The 18,899-nt window shown below is 34.6% G+C and overlaps 1 protein-coding gene across 2 annotated transcripts in view; it reads right to left on the bottom strand.

The window, feature by feature from the left end:
* Positions 1-7,352: 7,352 nt before the first annotated feature.
* Positions 7,353-18,899, bottom strand: part of LOC138710652 (protein tipE-like) — a 43,029-nt gene continuing 31,482 nt past the window's right edge. For both annotated transcript variants that reach the window (XR_011335283.1, XM_069841694.1), the window contains one exon: positions 7,353-7,674. Coding sequence is in view for 1 of the 2 variants with exons in the window: in XM_069841694.1 (XP_069697795.1) it covers positions 7,638-7,674 (37 nt within the window). In the remaining variant the exon portion in view is untranslated. The remainder of the gene's footprint in view (positions 7,675-18,899) is intronic.

Genomic DNA, 18,899 nt, shown 5'->3' with positions numbered 1-18,899 from the left:
TAATTTTTTATGAAGATGATAATGATGATTATTATTGTTATTGTTGTTGTTCTTGTTAATCTTAGTTCTTTTGGTTTATTGTTATTACTCTTTGCATTATTACTCTTTGCATTATTATTATTATTATTATTATTATTATTATTATTATTATTATTATTATTATTATTTCTTGTAGCAGTAGCAGTAGTAATATCAGCAGCAATAATAGCTGTATTAGGCCTAATAATACTTATTGGAGCAGTACTATATTATGGGCCCTAAAGTTTACAAGCCAACAATTTTTTCAATGACAAACAAAGCCATATTGTCCTATTATTTCATATTTCGGCAAACATTTCCACCAAGATAAAGACTAAGCAGTTTCTTTCCCAAAATGTATCTTAAACAGGGGAACATGTTAGAAGGTGGTTTGGAGCAGTTCGAACTGACGGCGAATGTGGGTTTCCCTAGCACCAAGAGACACGCGATGTGGTGATTTGGAGTATTAATCTCCATGTATTCTTATGGAAGAGGACCGAGTTATTGATTCCCACACTGCTTTCAGTTCTTATCAGTTTCCTCAGTTGTAGAACGCCTCCGACGTTACCAATATTTGAAGAAAGAAAAAAAAAAGTGTCATAGTTTCGTTGGCGAAATTCTTTGAATATACGAATGTGAAGGTCTCGCGTGTTGTCATATAAATTAGTTACAGAAAGTATACTTCAGAAATAGACATGTTCACTTCTTTATTTCATTTAATATTCAGTCAGTAAAACTGTTTTTATTGATTTTGTGATTCGATGAGTTTTATTTAAATGAGTTACTTGAATTTGCACTCTTCAGACAGCTTCAAAGCTTTTAGTCTGTGTGATAGTCAAAGATTCTTAAAAATGTTCTTCTTCATATTAGTATTTCGGTCAGTTCCAATGTTTGCCTTCATATATCAATACATCAGGTTACTGAAACATTTATCGATTTTTTACATTATAATATTTTTAACTCTGTAATTTTTTTTAACCCTTCAGTGCTCGCGCTATAATTGGCGACACCAGTACTCGCGCGCATTACATTTGTAACCCATCTCTTTATTTTTTAAATAAACAATTTTGCAATTCATCTCTTTTTTTTTAATAAACAATTTTTTTACACATATGGATATGTAAAGTTTACAACATATGTATTATAATAGTAACATTATTTTACTGATTTCATTAAAGTGTTTGTGATATAACATTGTAACTCTATTTGAACTTAAATATTTAAATAGGTAATGTCAATAAAATATGAATGATATTATGATGCAAATTACGTAAATAAAAACTTTATGGTTATTATCGTTATTAGCTAGGCTTAATTGTTAGTTATTATAAGCTACATTCTAGAATTATAATTTTCTGCTCCTAAAATTTAAGTCAGTGTTGGGTTCAAATTCATGCCTGCTTCATGTCATTGCTCTGTATTATTTAAACATGTCCACGTAATCATTTATATCTCAGGATAAAAAAAACACTGCAACAATAGAAAATACGTGTAAAAATATCTTATTAACGGGTTATAGGAATAAATCACATTACAAATAAGAAAATCGAAAATATGCGCTTGTTTTCTCACCTGTGAAAACACTAGCTTCGGCACTTGCGCGGATCACATATATTGTAATCCACTCTGAGAATATATACATTACTATACAGAAAAGTCACAATTACATCCAAATACTCCAGACATCTGAGCTAAAGTTTAACAGGAAGGTACTGAAAATTTCATGCTACCAACATTGAAAGGAGAGATGTGATGACTAGGCAGCGCATTTTCGTTCCCAAACGTACAGCGGATCGAGTAGTTTCTTCTGGTAGCTAGATCTATTACATCACGTGGATACGTAAGCAAGGTCGAATTGCAAGCAGGTACGCTTGGAGTCATTAAATAATAATGATGTAATGTATTATAAATATCCCCTTGTAACGTCATATGACGTAGAAACAACATTCTCTTAGTTTAAACAAATTTTATGTGATGTTCGTAAAAGATTTGCATTTCATAACCTCAGAATAGGATGCTTTCGTTCACTGTAACGGGATATATTTTGATAAACGAATTATTTGTATATATGGTGTAAAATGTAACTATTGATAATTTGTATGTTGATTTTTGTTATTATTATTTTGTCCTTGTAACGTCATGTGACGTAGAAAAAACATGTTCTTAGCTTAAACAAATTATTTCTGGCAGTTTTAGTAAAAGATATGAATTTCATAACCTCAGAATACATATGTTTTTGTTCACCGTAACGGAGTTGGTTTCGTTAAATGAATTAATTGAATATATTATATATAGAATGTTTACAGTTAATGTGTATCATGTTTACTAATATATTCTATAATATTGTATACTATTATATACGTAATAAAGAGCAGTGGATTACAAATGTATGCCGCTATATTTCTCATTAGTGGGAATCACGTAATTTGCTATCAATGTTACCATTCCGATATCAGACCAGACATATGAAAACAAGATAACAATTCAGCAAAAACATCATCATCATCATCATCATCAAGTTCATCATCGTCATGTCCTAGGTCACTTGTTGGCGTGTTACGGTCATACTTTTTCAAAAGTATCTTGGTAGGTCTTCCCTGTACAGAAAATTATTTTATATTCACACACATATATTACAGAATTGATAAAACACATACACAAACACTTAAATCTAATTTAAAAATGTCCTCCGTAATTTTATTTCAGCATAAAATAAATGTAAACAACTATAAATGTTGAATCTCAGAATTTATGTATGAAAATAGCAATATTACAATTTTTTCAGCGATTTATTTCGTCCTGTAGTAATAAAATTATTGCACTCTTTGAGAACAGTCTTTCAAATGGTACATTTGTGGTTGGATATTCAAACAACAATGGATTTTTTTCAGTTTAGGGTTATACTTTCAAATTATTTTTAATAAAGAGGTAATTATGATTGTAATTTTTAGTAAAGAATCAATACACCGATTCCTTAGAATCATTCTGAACCATCCTGCGTCATGTTTGAGGAAACAATACAATAAATCGATAGTTCGCGATACTGTCTCGCTTCCTCTCATACCACAATATTATCGCGTTTAAATCTAAATACTGACATCACATAAGCAACCAGTTCTAGACGTAAGACATCCGTAGTACTCTCGCAGGCTCTTGAAGTAAGTGAACAGGTAGTGAGGCGAGTGACCTTCGGACATTCATTCAATACCAAAATACCTCGAAAAGACGAGCATACCTTTCAGTTATTTCTTCTTGTGGATGTTTATGTAGAAAAATTGATGAACGTATGTGATTCTATACAGCGAAAAATCATTTTATTGCACAAGTACCCACTTAAGAAGGAAGATGTGAGACGAGACTATCCAGACGAGTTGATTTGTATCCTGGAGATAACACATACTTTTTACAGATTCCTAACGGTCATTAGATTAAAATTATGTACTTGTTTCGGTATCACTCAGAGAAATGCATCTCGTTCATAATGTGATGGACAATATTCTTATTGCTAGATAAATATATCGAGATATTTAAAAGATTGTAAAATAGGAAAAATAATATGATGATGTAACGGTATGTTTTATGAATGAGTGATAGAATTATATAATCTTTGCCATAATTGATAAATTTGGTATTGAAAAGTATCCTTATCTGGATTCTCCTGTGCGTTTGCGCACGCATCCTTTTGGTAATAATTTACCCAGCGGTGTTAAGACTTTGACTCTCATTCACCTGGCGTCTTGAGTAGCGACAGGTTGCATTATCAAGGTGAGGTAACGAAATGTGTTTGAAATATGTAGGGACTCCACCTGAAATAGGTATCGGTAGAACTTTCTGGATCCTGTTTATCTCGGTCTGTTCTTCTAAATTTATAAAGCTTAAACCTTTTATTATTGTGTCGATTACCAGATACTTAAACGTATTTTGATAAGGGAACTTTCAATGTGATGTAATTAAAAAGGAAGGATAACTTTAGAGGAGACGATCTTGTTAACATTGTCTACTTTTTCTCTTTCTTTATGTGATTTATTGCAGAAAATAACTGTTATGTTGGTAAAAAAAATTATGAACTAATAAGAGAAAGGTTGCAGGATTTAGTGAAGAACTGTTTTCAGAACATGAGAGCGGTAATAGTAGGAGGAAGAAGAATAAAGTGCACTAAGATATGGCGTTGTTAGCAGAGGAGATGATACTAAGGAATATGCTACTGGAGCTAAACGACAACTGTGAGTAGTATGGGAAGACGATGAATGGAAACAAGACGAATACCATGATTACCGAAAGAGAAATAAAGAAGGTAAGCGTGCGAATTCGAAATATGACAGTAGAACAAGTGGACAGCTTCAAAGAGTTGGGGTACACTATAAATAGTAACATGAGCTGCTGCCAGGAAATAAAAAGGAGGATAGCAATGGCAAAGGAAGCTTTAAAAAAATGAGCATTTTTGCGGAGCCCTGAGAATGGAAGCATTTGAAATGTGGATATGGAAAAGAATGCAACCTGTGAAATGGACAGACAGAATAAGAAATGAAGCTATACTAGAAAGAGTGGATAGAGAAAGAATGATGCTGAAACTGATCAGAAAGAGAACTTGTCTACTGAAGGATGCTGTGGAAGGAATGGTGAACGGGAGAAAATTTCAGGATAGAAGAAGATAAAATATGATCAACAACTAAGAGGAAGGCGGAAAATAGGGAATAGTGGAGATCAGGGTGCGAATTAACGGGGGAGGGATGGGGGGATTCCCCCCCCCCGTTGGAAAGTTCTCCCCCTCTCATAAATTCATATTAACATCCCTGCCAGGGATAACTTCTATAACCCCCTCACAAAATATAATTGTTTTAATACGATTATATGTACTTTATAAAGTACAAAGTAAGCAAAAAAAATAATATTTCTGTATTATCATTACCGGCAAGCTGACAACAAACAGTAACTTAGGAATTACACATCTTATCTTAAGCCTGTTCACGGATGTAATTATTATTATAATCAAGATGCAAGACAAGCAACTCGGTGCGACCAAGCGTTGAGCCGTATCGAATGAGGATAATAATCATTTTATGTATGGTATTCTCCATCTAGGATTCTATCTCCCCCTCATCAGAAATCTTAATTCGCACTCAGGTGGAAATTGCTGGGTTTGCAGTAAAAGACTTGCCTTTGGGCACAAAACTATGAATTAATGAAAAGAGAAAGGTGTTATTAAGGATAAAGTCCCGTGTAAATAGTACGTTCAAAATCTTGAAAACATTATATTTTAATGGAATTCACACCAAGTTTAGGATTTGCATGGTAGACTCTAACACACACCTATTTGTGTCGAAACAATCCGTCCATCCATTTTTGACTGGTTACACATGGAAAGAAGTTTATAATAAAACTCGTGACTTCTTCCATTTACAATGGACATTACAATTCTTCGATGACATGAAAAAATCTAATGAACTCATTTCTATCCGAGTTAAGATAAAAAATGAAACCCGAATGGAAGCTGTCCGATGAATTTTACTAGAGTTACATTACACTATCATGCAGGAGGTCTGTGTAGCGGCAACCAGCTTTGCCTCGACAATAAGCTGCTGACGACATCCTTCATCGAGCAGAAATCGACTGTTGCAGCTATACTGTCCTATAAGATTGTTTTACTCTAAAATATTCTGTGTAAAGTGTCCGTTGAGCCTGTGTTGGAAATCCAGTTCAGAAGTCGATGGGATCAGCACGCAGATCCTAGAAATTATGTTTCTCTTAAATGTAATATAAAAGGACAGGAATTCTATTTTCACACATTCAGACACATGTGTCTTCTTCAGAGGATCTTAGTGCGTTAGTGCATCGATTGCTACACTTATTTTCATATACTCTGCTTTCATTGATATTTTAGCCAGTGTGAACAGGTACAACTTGCCAAAATTGGAGCCTGTGAAGCATATCGGAAAGCGACAGTTGAAAGAAAGCAAGCGCGGTTGCAACACGTTACTTGAAGAGGCTAAGTTAGTAAGTATACTTCGCTTACTAGTTGAAATTACTTTTATGTTGCAATTTGTTAAAATGTAAACCAGTTTTCTTTTGGTGTCCTTGGAAGTTAGCGTGCGGAAATATTGTTAGTGATTATGAATATAAAGATTGGACGCGACGAACTCATATATACACAGTCAGCTAAAATAATTCAAAATGTACATAAAAATATTAAGAGGGGATAAGGACAATGTCATAATTCTCTTGCAAGAACTTCAGCTGCGCTAAACGTGGGTTCAGGTGTGGTAAATCGTATTCAATTCCCATTGTTTTGCTGAGCAGAGCGCTAATTAATTTGTCTACAATGAGGCGGTTTGATTTAAATCAAATTCATGCACTGTTCTTCGAATTACATTGCCGTTAAATTAATCCATTCTGCCTATACACAATTAGGCCTATGTTTTCCTATTTCGAACATTTTTTTTTTACTTGCGTCGAATATTTGCTATATTTAGCGCATATATTTTTTTCAACATTTAGCACGGTACACTCGATTGCATTGATGATCGAATGGTATAAACAAATCCTATCTACCACACCCCCTGTGACTGTTTCCATCTCGAAGTTTCATGGGTACAGCAAAGCTTTCAGTTTGTTGAGCTCAACCCAGTGCAACGGCTCAAAATATTTCACTTATAACTAAAGAAAGTTCAAATGGAGGTTTTATATATTGTGTTTCTCTTTTAAGTGTCAATTAGATTGAAGTATACTTCTCTATTTTTGAACCTACCCTGAAATATAATTCATTATTTTAATCCATATACAATATTAATTATTCATTATTCGGAAACATATAGCCAATAGTATTTCATCACTGACTTCCCTCTTTCGCAGACTTAACACAGAGCTCGCTGCCAAAATCTTACTGGTTGTTCTTGTGCTCGGAGAAGAATAAGAACTTGTTACATCTTTCGACCATCAATGCACTTGAGTGTACTCCTATCCCAGCCATATTTTTGTTACGTGAGTCACAGCAACGCTTAGTTGGTGACACACAACTTTCATTTTTATCATAGTCATCATATTTCGATACATTGATTCTCAAGGACGCCACATGATAACAGCTGGTTTACACTGCAACTAATCCAAACACACAATTTAGTTTCAGCTCATAAGCGAAAAATACTAGGCTAACTAGCCTCTTCTTGAAGTGGTTGATGCAACAGTGCTTGCTATCTTCTTGCTGCCGTGTGCCGATACACTTCATAGGCTCCACCTGGACAGGTGATACCCCATCCCATTGGCTGAAACATGAGTGAACGGATAATAGCAGTACAGAGAAGACAAAGGTATTATTAAAATAAGACTACGAATCAAAATATAGGCCATGTATTTCTACCAGTTTTCATATTGAGAAATAACGAATACAAATAATCACAATCTGTACAAAGTCCACAAGTTCTCAAGATGTTCTAGTGAGTAGCAGAAGCCCGTAATTACTTGTGTTAAAAGTAAACCGGCGCTTTGTTATTTGCACTGCATCTTAGAGAACAACGTACCCAACATTTCGAAGAAAGTTGTTGAAGGTGGAAGTAATTTGCTCCGAAACGTTGCATTTGTCGTTCTCTGCGACACGGTGTAAATACGCACGAACTCCGACCGAATCATGTTCTATCTTCTTCACAGTCCAACAATGCGACTCTGAAAGAAAAGAAGGACAAAGCTCTCAAAAAATGAATTTGGTTATTTTCGGTTCAACAGTAGTTAAGTAGCCACGCCCATAATCTTTAGCCTAATTATTGAACTAATACCGGCTTTAACTGCGATATTCGTCAAGTGTTGACACACAAATCTATATCTTCCTGATATCGTCAAATAATCTACTAATTTGAATCAATAGAAATAACTAGGAAAAGAATATCCCACACAGACTCAGACCATGGTGAAAACAGGAATAAAGAAACAAGAGAACAAATAAAAGAAAGAAAGAAAAAACAAAGAGGATGGAAGAAAGAAACAGAGAAAGAAATATGAAAAGGAGGAGAGAAAGAAAGGAGATAAAGGTAAAAGAGGAAGAAAGAGGGAACAGGAATAAAGAAAGAGGAAGGAAGAACGTAAGAGAAAGATAAAGAACGAGGAAGTAAAATAAAGAAAATGGTAAAAACAAAAGAAAGAGGAAGAAAGATAATTAAAAAGATAGGACGAAAGAAGCAGAGAGAGAAAAAAGACAATGAAAAAAGGAGAACTAGAAAGGAATAGGTACAAAGAGAGATAGAGAAAGACAAAGAGACAGAACAAAAAGAAAAGGAAGAACGAATAGAAGAAAGATAGAGAGAAGGTATGAAAAACAAAGAAAAAGGTAGAATGAAAGAAAGAGGAAGGAAGAGAGAGGAAAAGGAAGAGAAAGAAGTAGGGAGAAAAGAGGAAGAAAGAGGGGAACGAACAAAGGAAGAGGAAACAAAGAGACAGAATAAATGAACAAAAAAGCAGAGAAAATGAAGGGAACAAAGGATGAGCTAAGAAACAGAAAAAATGAACAACGTGACAGGAAGTAGAAACAAAGAACTAGACGAAATGAATAAAGTAATACAAGAACGAACAACGAAACAGAAAAAAAAATGAAGAAAGAGGCAGAAAAACGATCAATTAAACAGAAAGGACGAACAAGGAAGCAAAATAATTATACTAAGTACTGTAATAGAAGAAATGAATATAGAAAAAAAATAATCAATGAAGCAAAGAAAATGAACAAAGAAAAAAGACGAACTAAGAAAAGGAAAAATGAGCAGAGAAAGAAAAAATTAACGATGAGACGAACAAAGAAGCAAAATAAATTAACAACGCAATAGAATAAATGAACATATAAACAGAAAAATTGGTGAAAGAAGTAATAAGAACAAGGAAAGAAACAATAGATTAAACTAGGAAGAGAAAAAATAAAAGCAGAAAGAGGAAAACAAAGAGACAAAAGAAATGGACAAATAAACAAAAGAAATGAATAAAGGAAATGAACAAAAAAACAAAGGAAATGCGTAAAGAAAAAAAGGCAATGAACAGAGAAACACAGGAAATGAACAAAGAAACACGAGAAATTAAGAAAGAAACACGAGAAATTAACAAAGAAACATAGGAAATTAACAAAGAAACACAGGAAATGAAATAAGAAAAAAATGAACAGAGGAAGAAAGGAAATGAACAAAGAAACACAGGAAATGGACAAAGAAAGAATGGCAATGAACAAAGAAAGAAATGAAATGAAAAAGAAACACAGGACATGAACAAAGAAACAGAAGAAATGAAGGAAGAAAGGGAAGAAATAAAGAAAGAAATGAACAAAGAAGCAAAAGAATAATGAACATAGAAATAAAAGAAATGAACAATGAAACAAAAAGAATAATGAACATAGGAAGAAAAGAATAATGAACTTAGGAACAAAAAATAATGAACTTAGGAACAAAAGAATAATGAATATAGAAACAAACGAATAATGAACACATGAACAGAAGAAATGTACAAAAGAACAGAAGAAATGAACATAGAAACAGGGAAAACAAATAAAGGGAAAAAATGAACAAATGCAAAACAAAAAAGACAGAAAAATGAACAAAGAAAAACAAAATATGAGCAAACATAAAAAATTAAAACAGAAAGTTAGAAAAAATGAACAAATAAACAGAAAAAGTGAACAAAGAAACATAAAAGTGAAAGAAGAAACAGAAAATGTGAAAAAAGAAACAAAAAAAATTAATAAAGATGCAGAGAAAATGGGCAAAGAAACAGGAGGGAAGAACAAAGAAATATGTATAACATAAACGTATAAAAATAAAGTTTGTGCCTATATGCTTAAGTAAATAATGTAAAGAAGCGAAGTTAGGTAAGAATGAATGAAAATTAACAATGTTTGATAAGGAAGTAAACATAGATAAGCAACAAAAGTGCCAATTTGATTCGAGGGCTTGTTGTCAGAAGGAACAGTTGACATTCCAACTCAGGAACGTTTCTTCCCCAGAAGGGAGAGTTTTGTAATTAAAGCAGTCTTCAGGTTCAATCACCCTTGGCGAAATCTCTGATAACAGAACTCTACCACGCAGCACAAATTACACCAAAGCTCCCAGCTTGTCATTATCTGAAATTGAATAAGTATGCTAAACAGTTCCGAGAAATGGCAAATTGCGACCACAGCACCAGTCATCGCATCTCTGGTGTTACTAACTTGCTACACTCCACAACGGAGTTGGTTTAAAGCTCAATGAACGGCCCACGCTCAAGCAACTCGCCTTAATTTAAAATTCTTAATGCGATGGTTTTTTAAGATGCAAAAAAGATTCTTGTTCCTTAAATTTCTCCACTTAATCCTAAGGAGATACTCTATAGGTAGTAATATTTTTCAAGGGGACATTTATTTCTTGTTATTATTCTCATTTTCCTAAAAACAATATAACTTACACATTCTCTTCCAAAACAAGCGTTGTAACCAAAGAAATTGTGCGAATTGTAAAAACTTCGAATAAGTATCTACATTTAACTTAAATATAACAGAATTGAACGTGACCTTCCGATAGTTTCACATCTGGATAAACTGTTATCAGCAAAAAGCAAATGGAGTTAAAATTCCAGAATTTTGGAAGAAATAATGTGCCGAGGGAAATATTCTTGATGCACTATCATTTTCTTTGCAACACTTCCGTTTAAGGGGTTAGGTACATTTTATAGCAGTAAAATCTTGGAAATATTGAACATTTTTTCTTCCATTACTGTATCTTATACAATAATGAAAATTAACATGTGTAAAACACTGTCTCTCTGCTATATGAAAAAATATTTTTACGACTTAAAAAATTATTTACATTTTTTTTTTTCAAAATTCAATTCACTGTGCAGTGATGCGTTTCCCACATAACTCAAAACTATTCAACATTCTGTGATGAAATTTTTTTGTGTATTTATGCATGTCATAGGCTACTTTTAATATGATGCAAGATCACTTCTATACATTTGATAGATTGTCTCATAAAAAATAAATTCAGTATCAAATATCAGTATTTTCTTCTAACACAAAATAAAAAAATATTATTTATTCACTTTGAGAGAGGAACATAGGTTAAGGGTGTGTGAGAATAAGGTACTTAGGAAAATATTTGGTGCTAAGAGGGATGAAGTTAGAGGAGAATGGAGAAAGTTACACAACACAGAACTGCACGCATTGTATTCTTCACCTGACATAATTAGGAACATTAAATCCAGACGTTTGAGATGGGCAGGGCATGTAGCACGTATGGGCGAATCCGGAAATGCATATAGTGTTAGTTGGGAGGCCGGAGGGAAAAAGACCTTTAGGGAGGCCGAGACGTAGATGGGAGGGTAATATTAAAATGGATTTGAGGGAGGTGGGATATGATGATAGAGAATGGATTAATCTTGCTCAGGATAGGGACCAATGGCGGGCTTATGTGAGGGCGGCAGTGAACCTCCGGGTTCCTTAAAAGCCAGTAAGTAAGTATTTATTAAGGAATGTAATTGAAAGAGCATATTATTGTAAATATGAGTTTCAGCAATAAAATGAAAGAGAGAGAACATGAAAAAGTTAACAAGTTTATGAGTTATGAGGGAAACGCTTCATCACAGCACAGTAAACTGCCACCGTTTTGAATTTTAAAAAAAGATAATTTTTTTAAGTCTTAATTTTTTTTATATATATAACAGAAGGACAGAGTTTTACACATGCCAATTTTCATTATTGTACAAGGTACAGTAATAGAGGAAAAAAATGTTGAATATTTCAAAAAATTTTACTGCTGTACCTAACCCCTTAAAAACAGTTTCGTGTAGTGGACCTACAATTGGAGCAACAATAAAAAATGAGTGACACTCAAGAGGAAATTAAATGCAGAATAAATATGGGAAATGCCTGTCATTATTCGATTGAGAAGCTTTTGTCATCTAGTATGCTTAATAGAAACCTAAAAGTTAGAATTTATAAAACAGTTATATTAACGGTTGTTCTGTATGGTTGTGAAACTTGGACTCTTATTTTGAGAGAAGAATAGAGGTTAAGACTGTTCGAGTAAAAGGTCCTTAGGAAAATATTTGGGGCTAAGAGGGATGAAGTTATAGGAGAAAAGAGAAAGTTACACAACGCAGAACTGCACGCTTTGTATTCTTGACATAATTTAATTAGGAACATTAAATCTAGACGTTTGAGATGGGCAGGGCATGTAGCACGTATTGTGAACCTAGAAATACATATAGTGTGTTAGTTGGAAGACCTAAGGGAAAAAGATCTTTGAGGAGGCCCAGACGTAGAAGGGAGGATAATACTGATATGGATTTGAGGGAGTTGAGATATGATGACAGAGATTGGTTTAATCTTGCTCAGGATAGGGACCGATGGCGGGCTTATGTGAGGACGGCAATGAACCTCCGGGTTCTCTAAGCGTCATTTTTATGTAAGTAAGATCTACAATAGTATTTAACTTTTTTGACATTTTTGCAGCTTCCTTTTTGGGGAAATTATATTTCACTTTTATTCACGATTCGGACATGGAATTCCGGTCGAATTTCCTCTCAAAAGAGCAGAATATTTTTTCTGCTTTTAATATGTTCATTAGGATACGTTCAATCAGCCAGAAACCGTAACAATGCAGAAAAAAAACTCTCCAAAGTATCAAACATATGGAAATGATAAAAGGAAATTGCAAAATGAAACAAAATGTTTTAACAATATCAAGTTACAGAGTTTCGAGAGTTAACTCGCACAAGTGTGCATTATAAGCATTCAGTCAATACAAAGAAACTGACTTATTAAAAGGTGATGTCTCCAGGTTTTTTGACTGGGCATCAGTTGTAGCTTGTCAGCTTTCCGCATGTAAGATGCAGCATTTGTAAGTAAAAGTAATACATTATCATAGTGTACAGTAGTGGCAAAAAAAAAACGGACCGACCCTTATAGCTGATTTCAGAGCCTTGTTCACTCCAGAGCACGATAGACTGGTAACTAAGACTTTCGTGGTTCGAATCCTGCCTGGGAAGGAAACTTTTTTTTTGTTCCTTATTCAAATTTATTCCCAATACTTTTCGTTTGCTGGTAAAATTCATGTTCTGGGAATAATAAGTTAATTAAGTAGTAAAATATCGCTGCAATCGAAAAGTATTGAGAATAAATTTGAATAAGGAACAAAAAAAAGTTTCCTTCCCAGGCAGGATTCGAACCACGAAAGTCTTAGTTACCAGTCTATCGTTCTCTGGAGTGAACAAAGCTCTGAAATCAGCTACAAGGGTCGATCCGGTTTTTTTTTTGCCACTACTGTACACTATTTTGCCATAGTAACTGCATAGATTCGTCGAATAATCTAGTAATGGTAATATGATTTGTTGCTGTCGTATCTTTCCATGCCAACAAATATGAACATTTGCACATTTCGAGGGGAATCCCAGTTGATGTCATTGACAGAAGATCAAAACACGTGTAGGTTATTTCTCTGGTTACTTTATACTACAGACAAGACATATATATGCAATATGACTTCATAAAGCTATTATGTGCATTCAGCACTAAAATTAAAACGCAACAAACGTAAACTATATGTTTAAATATTAACAGATATGCCATATAAAGGCCTACAGTATTTATATACAGTATATATATATATATATATATATATATATATATATTAAACATATTTACTTTATGCTCGGAATTGAAATAAATTAGCGCAAAAACATAAAAAAGGATTAAAATATATATTTATAAAGAAAATTCCGAAAATCTATTTTACATCATTTTTTCTAAATATAAGTGTTTTTATGTGAAATAAGCTTTCATATTTATGATAGTGGTTCTCCGATCGGAGGTTTAAAATTGGTTGCTCATTAGCGTGCTAAAATACGAAATGTCACGTGAGGGATTCACATCCTTGCAACCAAGTACGTTGAAGTGGAAAAATAAATATTTGTAAACCTACATCAGTATCTTCACGATTTGCAATTAAATTTTAACTAATTACAGTAATTATAGCAAAAAGTCACATTTAAAAATGAGGGGTAAGCCCTTTTACCTAAACATCACCGATATAATTTGATTTTTATTTTTTACATAATGCCATCGTCACCACCATAATACAATTTTATGTAGCGATATTTCGCCAGCATCTTCATGGTGTACACTCAATTTAAATTGTACCAGGTTCTATTTTTTTATGTATGTATTAATCTATTTTGTTTGAAAGATGCTTATATAATTTTTCATTTTAAATTTTATTGTGAGCTATTCTATGTCGCAAGGTAAACCCAAAATATTGGGTCAGACTAATAAATTAAATTAGCCAAAAATGTTCTAATACAAAAATATTTAAATGCATGAATTATGTCATTGTATATTATCTGTGAACATGTCATAATCTTGTTGATGTTGTCCTAGATCATAGACTATATAACCAGATTGTTTAGCCTTATAGGTTTTGACGGTAACAACTTTTGTTAGGTTTACTATGCTGCAATCTAGTTGTTACATAAGGAATCATGTCACAACTCTCATTTGAATTGCATTAGAGGCTGTACTGCCATCTCGTGTTCGTTAACGGCGGACGGGTGGCGATCCGGCGGTTGTTCTCTTCAAAGTGCTACCGATTTTAACATAGAGACGAGAAATCTGTTATATTTATAATCTGGGATGTTATTCATGACTGTTCATTAGATAACGCCCGTCGTTTATTCACTTGCATGTAGATTACGTAACACTCGAGAGATGGCAGCACGCGTATACTCTGGCATGTGCAGCATCTAGCAAAGACTTTTTAAAGTTCGTGTTACGCTAAAAGTGTGACATTTTGTCATCAATTTTACCTCGAACAAAGATGTATTCACATGAAAAACAAAGAAAGAATAATGTGGAGTATGGACATCCTAGTCCAAAATAAATGCTGCCAACTCGGTTGAACTGCAACTGTTATGTATACAACAAGCTTAACTACAAGAATATACAGGGACATCATTTTATTTGTACTTCAATTTTTATTGTACCTGAGTTTTTTAATGTACTTCACTCCCACCCCTTCTACGAATGAAGTTCAACCGTCTTCCACACAGATCCAAGTCATAGTAGCCTTACCGTCACAGTACGTTCCAAAAACATGTTCGCGTTTTCCAATGACGAAAGAGCTTTCAATATTGCATCATTTTCGCAAAGGTACTGTCGTCCATTTGCCTACGTCGCATTCCGGTTTTCCCCACCAGCTTCTATTCGCCTCTCGGTAAAGGCTAGTGGCTGGGCTGTCTTAGCTCTTTTCTGAGAACATTAATTTCTGTTATACCCATACAACTGTTTAAAATAACTTAAATAACAGGCCTCGTTAAGTAATTAACTGTCACATGATTTCCCTCCTTTCTACGATCCTGCGACATAATCACTTGGACGGACAGTAGATAGAATGTCTGAGTAATTTTATCTTTTCGGATCGAACAGAAGTGAAGATTGAATTTACAGTACGTAAGGTACACTTTTATAGAGTAGGTACAGAATTATTTCAACATGAGTTAGGCCTACTAGTACGAAGGACGAAACTGGTAATTGGAATTACATACATTAACCGAAATGAACCGCCACCATTTTGAAAAATGTGTTTAAATATCCATATTATGATTATTTTTCAATTTAACTTCATTCTCTATAGTGTACGCTAATGTGCTATAGACACTCTAATATACACTGCATAATGAATACGTCCGTATGAACAGCTCAGTTCGTGAGTAAAAACACTCATTGTTAATACTGTGCTGTATTCTGATTAAACAAAAACCTAATGAAAATTATCAAACTCAAAAGCGTGATATTTCCTAGTTTACATAAATGAATTACTTTTCTTCCCTCCTATACCTAGTAAAGTGATTTGTTTGTATATTACGCCATCGAACTCCAGTCATGGAAGGGGTTAGCAACCGTTGATTCAAAGGTATAGGCAGGCTAATATCAGAAATGTTAGTAAAAATAAAATGATGTCCCTGTACTTTGGTGTCCACACTTATAATCTGGGTTTGTTCACTCATTAAAACCTGCAGCTTCTCAGGGATTTAATTGAAAAATTGCATTGCATTGTTAGAGCTATATGCAATTGAAGGGGTCAGAGCCATAATGGGCCAAGCGCCATACATTAAAACCGGAGAAAACAAGGGTTAAAATTAAGTGATTACCATAATTCAATGAAACACGTAGCAAATAATATAAAGTGTGCACATTGAAACTAAATTATATGCCAATATTCATTAAATTTTAACTCTTGCTTTCTCCGTTTTTAATAAATGGCGCTTGGCTCACTATGGCTCTGAACTCTTCAATTGTGATAATAATAATAATAATAATAATAATAATAATAATAATAATAATAATAATAATTAGTAATAATAATGCCATTAAATACAAATCAATATTAAATTCATTTTAATACAAATATTTGGCATGGCAGCATAAAAGGAAGTTGAATGTCAGATTTTCTAAAGAGCCATTCTACACGAGCGCTGAAAACATCGGGGACCGTGACAAAACAGAAACCATGCTAATGAATTGTGGTACTCTACACGAGCGCTTTATCTACTTCGTCGTTCGATGTCAGCACAGCGATGCGCTCTCTCAGGCCTATGTATTAGCAATGACGAAGCCAAAACTGCGAACTAAATTATGGGAACGCTTTCGACGTGACACAAAACTGACTGCAAAGTATCGAGATTGGAAGGTGGGGAAGTTGTTGATTGTGTTTCGTGACACCATTCTATAAAAGAAATGTCGTTTGTGAAATGGTGTTAAGGCCAGCGTTGTATGATGTTAAATCGAAAGAACCGTGAAATAAAAGCCAACAGACCCTACTGGAACGAGACTGGTGAAGGTACAGTATATTTCAGAACTTAAATTAACTTTTAATTGCAGATGAAAACAAGACAATTAACAATTGTTTTAACCTTATTGCTAGTGATTAATTGTTTTTATGCAATCTGTGTATAAAGTGAAACTTTTTTTGCACAAATCGTATAAAGGTGCTGAAATTACACGAATAAAAAAGTCCATGTTACACACGTTGCATACTTAGGCCTAATGTTTTCTGCGAGGGTGATTAAAAATTAAGGTAACAATAGCTATTACGAGTATCATATTCAATTTTCCGCCAGGGTCTTTTTTTTTTCCACCAGAAATGTATATTTTTTAAGTACCAAGTCGCAAAATGGACCCATGCCTTTTACAAGACGTATGTAACTTAATACATGATTCAATTAAAAAATACAATTTACATTCAAACACTTTCACCAGGAGTGAAGTGTTTTACAAGAATCCACCAGGGTCGCAGCAGCAGACCACAGCTTTATCTCGCAGCCATTAGATTGGCACATAATATTACGTTGCGTCAGGTCCTCGCATCCTCGCAGTATCAGTTGTAAGATGGCTGCGCGCACAGAAACATGGCCGAAATTCATTGTCAACTTGTTGAGGTATACGGTGTGAATGTCATGTCACAGCTGCGGTAATCTTTTTCAGAGTCAAAAAGGATCAGCGATAAAAAAAAAGTTTGGGAACCACTGCTCTAAGATATACACTTTTGTAGACGTTAATTCGTTCAGCTGGAATAGTGTACGACGGATAATAGAATGAAATAGAATATAATTGAATTTTCGGGAGGGGTAATATGACAAAGCACTGCGACCTTTCACGATCTATTGCGCTAAACCTCAAGCTAGAAGTATTCCCAAACCCACACCGGCTGATTACACTAAGGTTTGCTGCGTACCCAGGTTTCGAGCAGGCAATCCCACTCGTCCCTAGTTCAGCCCCCTTGTGCCTCCAGCCGGCGTTCGGGGAATGCTATGGAATGATGACGAAATGGAGAAATAATGACGGAATGATGTAGATGCATAACATGGGGAAACGAGAGAACTCCGAGAAAAGCTCCAACTACGACCTTGTCCGCCACAAGGGTCACTATGGATTTTTCAATGAAAAATTCCGGGCCTAACCGAGCCTCGTACCAGGACATCCTGCATGACAGGCCGAAATCTGACCACTCACCCACGGCGGGGGACAGTGGGTGCTGGCGAGAAAGGTCTACTGCCACAAGCCTCAGGTTTCAAGTAAATAATGTTGGCAGAGTTGCATGGTTTAGTTTAATGGAGCAGGTTGAATATACCGTACCGAAACAATAAGTTGTACGTGTAGGAGGTTTTGTGCTTTGTGGAGAGTATTCTGTTAACGATAAATAATCCGTGGCGCTACAGCCCGTGAAGGGCCTAGACCGACCAGCCGGCTGCTGGCCTCACACCCACATGCCGAAGCAGAGGTGGACGATCATCCAACCAGAATGGAGGAATAGTGTGGTTATCACGATGATCCCCCCAGCCGTTATAGCTGGTATTCGCAACCGGATTTCGCTACCTATCGTAGCTCCCCAAGTGCATCTCGATGCTGGGTGGGTACCGGTCCCATACACTGGCCGAAATTTCATGAGAAAATTTCTTCCCCCATGAGGACTCGAACCAGGGCGCATTCCGTAACGCGAGTCCTAGGATTCTGTTAACAATAGTACCGATAATATTAAAATACACACGTGTATGTGCGGATAGTAAAGATGACGACAGTACCAGACAATTCGAAAAGTATCACCCGTAGTTTGTGTAAAATATGTACAAAAGCAAACTACACAAATAATTCAGAATATTTACAAATAATTTAAAACTGCAGGCAGTACATTCAATCATATAAGACATTGTTGAACTAACGATAGTACAAAGAAGAGCGGAGAAGTCTACAAATTCTGCGAACATTGCAGGATACCCACGTCAAAATAATAATAATAATAATAAAAATATAGAAACGCATAAACAAAATGTTGATGAAGATTTTGACCATGAGTTGAACAGAAGAAAAATGTGTGAACATTATTAACAAGAGA

The sequence above is a fragment of the Periplaneta americana genome, chromosome 12 (assembly GCF_040183065.1).
Source record: "Periplaneta americana isolate PAMFEO1 chromosome 12, P.americana_PAMFEO1_priV1, whole genome shotgun sequence".
Lineage (NCBI taxonomy): Eukaryota > Metazoa > Arthropoda > Insecta > Blattodea > Blattidae > Periplaneta > Periplaneta americana.
The sequence above is the reverse complement of the archived record's forward strand: the minus strand, read 5'-3'. Positions and strand labels throughout refer to the sequence as shown.